We start from the raw sequence: 10,464 nt of genomic DNA, 5'->3' as shown, positions 1-10,464 counted from the left end.
TTCTTCCAACTTCGCGCATGCACACCAAATACCAGAAAGTTTTCTTTGGGTTATTGCTGAGTACCATAAGAGTACATGCAAATTTTAAGTCACTATAATTTTTCAAAAAAACCCATGAATTGATTTAAAATTTTGCAAGTAGCTTTTTAATAGTAATAGGAGTCTCTAATAATAAATTCAACATGCTAGCATTGTTTAAGTGTATAGCCTATACATCCTTAAACCGACGAGCTAATATCCCGCGTTCGTATCGACGATCCGTAAAATATTGCCTCGAATCCAATCAAAGCTATCTCAGCGATCGGGGAACGATAAGCCCGGGTTAAAAGATCGATGCTTCGATGTTATCGGTACGGACGCAATAATGGAACGATGCTTCCTGTTCGCGTTCTGACGTCGCGCACGTTCGCCGCGATTTCTAGCTGCGAAAACCCGGTTGACACACGCGCGAGATTAATCAGCCGATCGATCTGATAGCAGCGTCGTTTATTCGCGATTAATAGATCTTAACCTTCGCGTGACTACGCCTTTTTTCCTCACCTTCGACACGCTGTCGTAAGTCATTCATTAGAAACTCCGGCGCAATTATATAAACAGTCAGACGTTAGGCTATCAAAAATACTTATGTTATTATAATTCATGATTGTTCCGTGCTTTGGAATGTTAATATTTTAATTTCTGCATAGAAGATCGTATGATGGATTTCAGGAAACAATACCATTGTGTAAGTGTTAATAGTTCTTAAGAAAAGTATGATTCCTCGACTACGCATACTTAATGATGTCACTTGATATTGATTCATTCATTGCCAGATGCGATTTTCTTCATCAGTCATTGTTTCGTTATATCACAAAGCTGCCAGTAAGTAGCTTGAATCTCGGAGCAGCTCGGTTTTCAGTAGGTTCACCGGAAACCAGTTTCGTAAGAGTCGATCCAGGACAGTGATTTTTCAACCCGGGGAAACTCTGTGCCAATTAACGTATTACTGGAATCATAAAAATTGCTTACCAGCATTCGATCAATTTTCGCGAGGATTAAAACCGTGATTTTTAAAAAGAAAAATCTGTTGAATTGATACGATGAAAGGACTCGGACGCAGCGTTCATTTTACGTAAGTGGAGTGGATCCATGGTGAGAGATGATCGAGAATCTGAGATCTGGGGACAGATACCCGTACCGAAAACCGTCGAGTTTTATCCCTTCTCTCGCAAACGCATTACGGTGGTAACCGCGGAAGCTGGCCTCGGCGAGCAATGTCGTCCAGTCTTACGAGAGCCTTCTCACCGGTGAGAACGGGTCTTTCGCCCCTTTGGTCCCCTTGGTTCCACCGCCGCTTTTTCTCCGAATCGGTCCTCCGGCGACCTCCGGTCACATCTTTAACCGTGGAATTCAGTCGACGTCTCGGTCCAGTTAGTTTCCGCGGAACCGGAGATATCATTGTGAGAAGAATTCGCGTTATGTCAGTCGTGATGAAACACTTCTGCCAAGAGTCGAGGTCAGTAGAAGCGAGTCAATCTGCAAGTTCAATCGGGAAGATGAAATTTAATGGGCGTTTAGATCTTGTTTCCTTTCTCGAATCTCTGAACGAGTCTTGAAGTGAATTTTAGAGGATGATTAAAATTACTCAGGTAATGTAAGCCTGCGAGCTGAACGATGTGTCAGAAGGATGATACTTAATATTCCTTTCGTGAATCTTCGAATGAACGTTAGAAGACTTATCTAAAGTAAATTATTAAAATTGCCGAAGTACGAGACTAATTGGTAGCAGTGGAAACGGAAAGCTTAGGTCCGAGCGATCGCACCATATTTGTGCCTCCATCGGGTAGCGAGAGTGTGTGCGTAAACGCATTTCCAGCCGCGTTACCCTCGACAAGTGCCCGAGGTATGCGAATTAAAACGCGCGTCGTCCCGCTGCGAATTCGCCGGAAATCGGCGAGGGATTCCAACTGCTTTACAGTTATCATTATCGCGAGATGTCCTTATCTCTCTTCCGAGATCGTCCGACTCGAAATCGTGAATCGTCGTTTCAGCGAGAATGCAGGATACTCGTAGGCGCGGTTCGTCTACAAATATTACGTAATACCGGCTTGCCGCGCGCCGGTCCACATGGAATTTCCGATGGCACGTGGTGCATAGTGTATCGTGTGACGATCGGTTGCACGCTCGGCCGATTAGTTCCATCGAACTGGCTAGGAATGTTAATCAGAAGTTAGCGGGACGCGGTTTATTACCCGCGAGACTCGCCACGCGAACGCGATTCAACCGTGAAATGTCTCTCCTTGATAAAATTGTTGCATCAGGTCGGTTCATAAATAATTGCGTGTTTCATGCATTTATTACAAGACGAACTCTAATAAGGATTTCCTCCGATGTTTGACAAATCATTTACACATTTTCTCATATTAAATTGATATGCAAATCATTGGAATGTTGACACCAGTAGTAGGAATAATTTGGCAATTAATTATTCACAGGTCAAACGAGATAACTCGTGCGCGAAAGGTTTTATCAGCGTTAGAATGTAGAAATCCTTGGATTCGCGAGATCAGGATTTACAGGATCCCCAGGACACTCGGGTTAACTATGTAGACCGTCGCGTGAAAGTAAGCTTGCGTAAACCACTAAAATATCCTCTTAACTCCTTTCCCGCGACCGTCTCGTCCTTGGCTTCCTGAATTCTTCCTAATCGTTAAATATCTTGTTCATCTTTCTCTAATCTACATGTGCCGTAAGGGAAAAATTTGCATCAGAAAAAATTGGAGTCGATCTGCCTAAAGGATAAGAAGTCGTCTTTCCGTCTAATATTTTATGATTGGGTGAAGGTGTTCCGATGCAAATGAAGCGGTTTCTCTTCCGGATTCGAAGACTAAACACGGTTGAACGTGAATCATAACAGCGTTACTGATAGAACCGGACCAAATGGGAATATCTCAATTACGTAGATTAAAATTCCTTTACGCGATAAACGGGAAGCTTTAAATAAAAAGTCCGTCGATTCGAACTTAAACTTCTTCCTTATATCATTTTATATATTTTCGTGCACCTATTCCTGTCTCCTTTAATAAATCTTGCTCCGTAGCTTGTAGAGCTATTCGAGATGCTCGAGTGGATCAATGACGCGTGCGTATCGAGGATCGACTCGGAGCGCAGGGTACCGTGAATCGATTTCCGAATTTTACGCACGAGTTCTAAATTCGCTAAGAGAGAATAGAAATGTAAATCAAATCTATGTGGGTCTATAATTTTATAAGAAATTCGCTGGACATCTAGTTTCCATCTAGGCGTGTCCCGGGAATATTAAATCGTTCCGAAGGAGTCGCTGAACAAATTCCCATCGATTCACATGGCAATAAGACACAATGAAACGTTGCATAATTCGTGATTGCTTCTCAAGGTTTATGACCGAGTTCGACAGAGAGCGTTCTGAAATCGATGGAGTGGCTCTATTTTCGAAAGCAACGATCTTGAGCACGGGCATAGTTTTAAACGGATAACCGATACACCATGTGTTGGTGTGATTTTAGAGACGGTAAATGGTAGGATGGACAACTGCGGAGGCGGTCAGCGCCTGCCCCCGGACGGGGACGAGTTCCCAGCTGCCTACCAAGAGTTCGGTGGCAACAGCCAGCAGCAGTACCGTTTCGTGACGACTGGCACAACGCCGACGAGGACGTCGACGATGAACGGCCGTCTCGTTTGCGACGAGAGCGAATCGTTCAACGACTTCAAACTAATCGAAAAGAGCGTCATTATGCCGGACAACAGATCCACGAGCGTGGAAGATAAGATCGGTCTGCCGAGTATCGAGATAAACGGGAAAATGAGCGTCGACGAGACGGACAACCAGATGATGGTACCCGATGTCAAGCCGTCCGACGACTTCGTTAAAAAGGCCGCGGCCGTGACCAACTACGCCAGCTACGGGAACCAAGGTAACGGTAACGTGTTGTTGGCTGAGAAGAAGATCGAAATCACGGGGTACTATCATAAAGACGCGCCGGGTGTCGAGGAGGAACGCGAGAAGGAGCCGGACACACCGCCACCCTTGCCGCTCACAGGTAGATTCCCGCGTCTCGGAAATTAAGATTGTATGAGCTTCGACGATGGTCGATTAAACGCAACACGGAAATGGATTTGTTTCAGGTCCACCCAAGCTGGAAACGATTCCTCCTCCCTACACGAGAAATCCGATCGTAGAACCGACGCAGAGAAAGTATTCACTGAACGGTGAACTCTGGAGACAAGATGACAAATCTGAGAGATCCGTCAGAGATAAAATCGCGATGTTCTCCTCTCAGAGCAGTTTAGACGGACCCTTGTTCCCAAACCCAGTAATCGTCCCGACTCCGACGAGCAGGAGATTGTCGAAATACAAATCGACGGAGGACGTCTGCAGCGACGAGAAGAATTCGACTCAAAAGGAAAGAACTTTCTTCGCTGATAGAACGCAAAGTTCGTTTGATCTGACCGATTCGGGTAGAAGCGTGGATCCCGCGAAGAAGTACAGGCGAACGCCCAGTGTGACGCAGAGTTCTCCAGTGAGCTCGCCGACGGTTCACACGTCCAAGACGTTCCCCATCGTTCCACAAAAGCCACTTACAACTACACCGTTGATAAGTTCGTTCGAGACTCCCAAATCGCCGGTGAAGAATTATTCATTGACGAGCCAGAGTCCTCCAATCGTCACATTGAAGCCTATCACCACGCCCGCGTTATCTCGTGCTACGAGTTTTTCCGGATCTATACCGTACGGCCAGAATTCAGGGACCAGTGATCAGTCGGCGGGACCCCAGATTACGAGAACCAGCTCGCTGGCGTCTACGTTTACGAGGCCCAGCGAGGATATAAGAAGGACCAGTTTAAACCAGCTGATCGAACAGAGGAGGAGATCGATTTCGAAATTGAGGGGTTTAGTTATTCCAGAAAAAGAAGCTATTCCGATTGATACGCCGATCGTCGATCTGCCGGAAATCAAGTCGAGGGATTCGATACTTTTGCACCAGGTGAGCTTAAATAATATTGTATCATATTTTAAAATTGCATCAATTTCAAAATATATGTAAATTCAATATATGCACATTTAATTATATCATCGAGGAGCGGTGCTCACACTCTTTAATACTATCTACTCGGCGATTATATGTAAGCATTTGGATATTCATTATGTGTTACAGCTTCCAAAGGCGAGTATTCAAGATAAATGGGGTTCCCAGAGTTCTTTAGCGAGCAACGCGAGCACAGCTAGCATGCCTTTGAAAGCCACAACGTCTTTCAAGATGCCAGCACCTCAGATTCACTCGAAGTACTCTCCGGCTTTCAAGAGAAAGAGTCTAGCAGTTTACGGCTCGCCCACCACCGTAAATACGAAAAGTTCCCCGGCTACGACGACTGGTACCACGCCTACGATCTCCGAGCCTCCGAAGAGCCTCGAGAGCATCTGCAGTCCGACGAGAAGTGACTACAGTTTCGAATTCGCTTCGGCGACCAGCTCGCCGGAAGGCTTGCGCAACAGACCGAAAGCCGTGCAAAGAAAATCGAGAATGGATTACGACGATTCGGACAATGATTCGGCAGTGAGCAGCTCGCAGAGCAGCATCTCTCGCGGCTTTAGTCCTCCCATGTCCCCCGTACCTTCGGAACGATCCACAGTCTCATCCGAGAGATCGTACGTTTCTACGGAAACTAATTATCAACGACGAGCCATAATCATGGACAGTCCCAGGACTTATCCGAGGGAATCTAACGTGGAGTTAAGATCGAACATCCTCGGTGATAGGACTTTCGTTTCGGAGAGATCGTCGTCGAGCAGCAGCAGCTCCGACGTTCGATCGCCCATCACGGATTCCAGGACCTCTCAGATTCCTCAGAGGCAGCTGAAGCGATCCAATAGTACTGATACCAATTGCAGCACCTCTTCGACTCTCACCTCCGGTTCGCAGGCGAGCGCGGAGTCTCTGTCTAGAAGAGTGTTGAAACCGCAGAGCGTAGAGGCCATCAATCGGAAGAATATTCTAGCCAGCGCGAGGTGCAGGAGTGGCAGGGATTTGAACGGATCGCCATTGATTCAGAGGAAGTTCCCGGATGAAGTCTCTAGGTCCACTATCGCTGAGAACGGTGACAATTATCAGAGGAATCGTGCGAAGGAAACTTTTACACAGGATGTAAAGATCGCTTATATCGAGGTAACAGATTCTTACGAGGAGGACGAAATGTTCCAGAAGGAAGCCGAGGTTTCGGAATTGTGTCCGAAGAAAAGTGTGATTCCTACGACAGTGAGGTCGTCGAAGTTCGAGATGATGGAGCCATCGAATGATTTGAAGATGTGGGTGCGTACAGAGGCGAAAGCTCTGGTCAGATCGAAACCCAACGAGAAACCGACGAATAAAATCGAGAAAAAATCCGAGACTGATAGCGCGAATAATACTTCGGTGACTCATAATAAATCGGTGATCGAGGAGACGAAATCGGCATCGATAAATAGAAAGGATGAATCCGTGCAACGGTGCGTCTCGAATATTCCCTTGAAGAAACCAACAGACGATCAGAACGATCTTTTGACCATCCTTACGACGAAGAGTAGGTCCAGATCGGCGATACACGTAGACGACGGGAGTTTCGGTCGGTCGAAGAGTCAAATGAGTTTGGAAGACATCTTGAGCGCGAAGACGGAAAGCAAGTTATCGCGGAATCAGAACGAAACGAAGATCGAGAAGAACGGCCAGGGAAGATCGTGGGAAACGAGAGACAGTCGATACGTCAGGAGATCTTCGTCCACTCTGAACGATTCTTGGAACGAAGATAAGTCTCAAAGCTCGAAGATTCCGACGCTAGGGAAATCCAGATTAGCCGACAGCAGCGGTGATGAGACGACGGAAGTCGAGAGATCGAAAACGTCTCTTTTGTCAAAGATCCCGACTAGTCGGAGTTTGAATCGAAGGAGCGCAAGTGTCACGGACATGAAGAAAGCGTTGGAAGCAAGTCCCACTGGTCAGGCGACCACACCGCCTTCGCATAACCGATTCCCGAGCTTAGACAGCAGCGTGGACGAGAACGTTTCTCCATCTGGTACGGACATGGACACGGACAGATGCTGCAGCGAGCAGTTCGGTAGCATCAGTTCATTAGCCAGCAGCACGAGCTTAATCTCGCAGCAAGAACTGGCGCAGCTGGTGGAAGAAGCGAGCCTCGAGGAGGCTCGTGGTGCTCACGATGTGGTGGTCGTATTGCTTCACAAGGAAAATCCCACGGGTAGCGTCGGGATCGCTTTAGCCGGGGGTGCTGACTGCGAGATCAAGGAGATCACGGTTCACCGGGTGCTGGCTCATTCCATAGCTGACAAGGATGGTCGCGTGCAGCGGGGAGACAGAATCCTTAGCATAAACGGTAGAAGTACGCAGGGTCTCACGCACAGGGAGAGCATAGCGGTACTGAAGCAGCCTAGATCAGAAGTCGTCCTCGTTGTTTCAAGATCGAGAACGGAGGAGGGGTGTAAATTGAAGTCACGGACCGCGAGCGTCGAAACAATCATCGAAGGTAGGACACGAACTTTCTTTCGCAATGTGCGTTGTCGAGGCGCAATAGGTGATGATCGTCCGGTTGTTTAAGGATTCGAGACGAACGAGATCGTTGAAGATACTGCGTGGGGTCCGCCTTCAGTCGTAGCGGTGTACAAAGACGGAGCTGGTCTAGGATTCAGTCTCGAAGGGGGCAGGGACAGTCCTCTCGGCGACAGGCCGTTGATGATCAAAAAAATATTCACCGGTACGTTCTAATTAGCAGCTTCTCGCGTAATGTTTCGCTTCTTAAATTTCTACTGAACCTTTTTAATCTCGCAGGAGGTGCTGCCGAAAAGACTGGTGCCTTGAAGGCAGGGGACCAATTGTTGGAAGTAAACGGGTACGACGTGACGCGGATGTCGAGGATCGAGGCTTGGTCCTTGATGAAGAAGCTACACGACGGCGAAGTGAACCTCCTAGTCAGGCACCCTGCCACCAAATCCTCGTGAATGGTAGAGTCAATTAATAAATAAACTCGTTGCAACACCTTCTGATCGACTCGCGATTCGAACGGGTATGAATAATTATATCGGTTCGAACGATCTCTTTACTGATTCTCACGCGGGTACTTAGCATTTTTTTACTTTGAAGAAAGTAAAGTTTCGTCGGAACGCTACTTAGAACTCGTGCTTACGCGTATTGTTGATTATTGTTTGAATCGTCTCGTTTTTTCTTTATCTTCTTTATTTGTTGTAGCATTCAACTATATAACTTTAGCATTTGTTTGAATACGTTTGATTACTGTAAAGCAGAGCAGCGCTTCTTCTGATCGCCCGTTATGTTACTTCTCGCTCCACGAAGTTAATTTAAACGGAGGGTGAACGAAGATTGAAAATTTGTAAATAAGAATTCGAAATGCAATTGATCTAAAAAAAGATGGCTATATAATATAAAAAGAAGAAATGTTAATATAATGTATTACTGACTTATTTAAATGTAGACTGACGTTCGTTTCTAGGTTTGCGTTTATTAAAAATTATGCTGTGATATGTATGTGTGTTAATATAAAACTAAGAAGCATTAATAAAAGAACGGCTCATCTTCGACGAACTCCCTGACAAACGATAAATGCTATAAAAAAATAGTTCATTCTAAGATTTAACGGTTTTTTTTATATGACTAAATTGCAAAGGTGTCGGTGTGTAAGTACTTGAATCCATGTTTTGCGGCTTTGGTTCTAAGGATGAGAGGAGATTCAAAAACGCAATCCGTTTAAGGAAAAAAAACCTATTTTATATACGCAGCGAACGAATCCGCTTGTAAATTATCATGTTACATTACATTGTAAAAACATTATACATTCAACAACGTTAATACCAATAATATTTTTTTGGTACACGATCCTCTTTGATGTCCATCTTCTCCATGATATCCATTTCGAATGTCTTCAACTCCGGCTGCAAGTAATAAAACCAATTCTTCGTCGTCCTCCAAGAATAAAATTTAATGAAAACGATTGTACACGTACTCGAAACGTTATTTCTTTGACATCGTCCGCAGTAGTGTCTTTGGGCTGTTCAACGTATACATCAGGAGTCTTATAATCTATAGTTTCCACGCTCGATACGGGCATGGGAATAATCCTATTTGTTCTAGTAGATACCCTCACGTGTTCACCGTCTTCAGTCCACCTCCATTCAATCGGAGTTCCCTTCCTAAAATTATTCTATATTAATTATTACATACAAATATATTTGAAAGAGAGTTCGACAAATTATATTTACAAGTCGAAAGGGTCTACTAATAAAACTTGAGTAGTGACCAACAATGGTTGTTCTACGAGCATACAAAGTCCAGGAAAATCTTTAGTCTTTCCTTGTTTTATTAGTTTTGTATTCAATCCTTGTACAATAATCCAATTTCTTTCTTGTATGATATCCTTCACAATCCCTTGTTTCCCTTTGTCTGGACCAAATAATAGTTCCACCTAAAGAATCCATACTTCGATTATGTATTCTCTCATACTGTTTGTAAATGTATATACCCGATCTCCTCTGAAGAAACTCCAATTTTTGATGGGCTCAACTGGAATAGATTGTCTCCTTTTCACTATAAAATTTTCTGCTTGGAACGAAGTAGTCCAAGGCCTGTGGATAGACCAGTACAACTTCTTGTTTGCCTCTATTGTGCGTGGAAGGTAATTTGGTTTGCCAGGTGGTGGCTTCCAGTAAATCTGTCAGTAAATTAAAAACATGAGTACACCGTACAGTAGAGTACATAGAAAATTACGTACCTTCTCTGTCACGCGTTTAATATAACGATCTGGTAAATTCGCGTATTTCTTCGACCATTCGCCCATTCGAAACAAGGTTATCGTCAACCTCATTGTGTTTAATTATATCTACTTCGAAACTATGTTTATACTGCGCAACTTAAATAGAGTAGCACTCGAGCACGATCGTAACGTGAGATAAATTGTTTAATTAGAAATCTTGTTCCAATAAAAATGACAAGTATCTTGCTATCATAAACCAGTTCATAACTTACTTAACGAGAAACGATTACAAAATACCCGAATCAAATATATTTTTTATTGCAATTTAAAGAACTTGACAGTACGCAATATAGACAAAAGATGATAATGCTCGCAGGGAGCAACTCACTGCTCATCCTGCTCATTGCTGCACATCTTGGGCACACGGCACACCATCGACTAAAAACTTTCGATTTAGTCGATAGTAACCAACGATACTTTTAGTCGCGATACTATCGACTACATCGAACCAACTTCAGGCGGCTGCTTGAATTATCGATAAACTGCAATCTACAGCTCGAGTACAGAATAGAGTATAAATACCATGATCGCTGCTTTGGATTATATTTATTCAAGGATCGCGAAATAAAATTTCTGAGATGCATTTCTATTAATTTATTAATCATAATTATGCATTCCTATAATAAATTAGAT

General features: G+C 44.4%; 2 protein-coding genes across 2 annotated transcripts in view; one reads left to right on the top strand and one right to left on the bottom strand.

The window, feature by feature from the left end:
• Positions 1-8,881, top strand: part of bbg (PDZ domain-containing protein big bang) — a 36,551-nt gene extending 27,670 nt beyond the window's left edge. The window contains exons 7-11 of the mRNA XM_018022725.2: positions 3,525-4,058; positions 4,144-5,003; positions 5,175-7,533; positions 7,606-7,761; positions 7,836-8,881. Of these exons, the coding sequence (XP_017878214.1) occupies positions 3,525-4,058; positions 4,144-5,003; positions 5,175-7,533; positions 7,606-7,761; positions 7,836-8,005 (4,079 nt within the window). The 3' untranslated portion in view covers positions 8,006-8,881. The remainder of the gene's footprint in view (positions 1-3,524; positions 4,059-4,143; positions 5,004-5,174; positions 7,534-7,605; positions 7,762-7,835) is intronic.
• Positions 8,768-10,208, bottom strand: mRpL24 (mitochondrial ribosomal protein L24). Its single transcript, XM_018022726.2, has 5 exons — positions 9,790-10,208; positions 9,541-9,729; positions 9,281-9,483; positions 9,025-9,211; positions 8,768-8,953 (listed from the first exon to the last, which is right to left on the bottom strand). The coding sequence occupies exons 1-5, from the start codon at positions 9,880-9,882 to the stop codon at positions 8,867-8,869; spliced, it is 759 nt and encodes a 252-aa protein (XP_017878215.1). The 5' UTR covers positions 9,883-10,208; the 3' UTR covers positions 8,768-8,866.
• Between the last annotated feature and the right edge of the window lie 256 nt (positions 10,209-10,464).

Source organism: Ceratina calcarata, unplaced genomic scaffold, assembly GCF_001652005.2.
Source record: "Ceratina calcarata isolate Rehan_Ccalc_2016 unplaced genomic scaffold, ASM165200v1 scaffold293.2, whole genome shotgun sequence".
In the NCBI taxonomy this organism is placed as follows: Eukaryota; Metazoa; Arthropoda; class Insecta; order Hymenoptera; family Apidae; genus Ceratina; species Ceratina calcarata.
The sequence above is the reverse complement of the archived record's forward strand: the minus strand, read 5'-3'. Positions and strand labels throughout refer to the sequence as shown.

Bases quoted from the DNA above. Each gene is read 5' to 3' on its own strand.
- mRpL24 (XM_018022726.2), bottom strand. From the start codon at position 9,882: ATGAGGTTGACGATAACCTTGTTTCGAATGGGCGAATGGTCGAAGAAA. The intron at 9,212-9,280 runs GTAAATATAATT...GAATAATTTTAG, and splicing joins TTAGTAGACCCTTTCGACTT to GAAGGGAACTCCGATTGAAT. The intron at 8,954-9,024 runs GTACGTGTACAA...TATTACTTGCAG, and splicing joins TCAAAGAAATAACGTTTCGA to CCGGAGTTGAAGACATTCGA.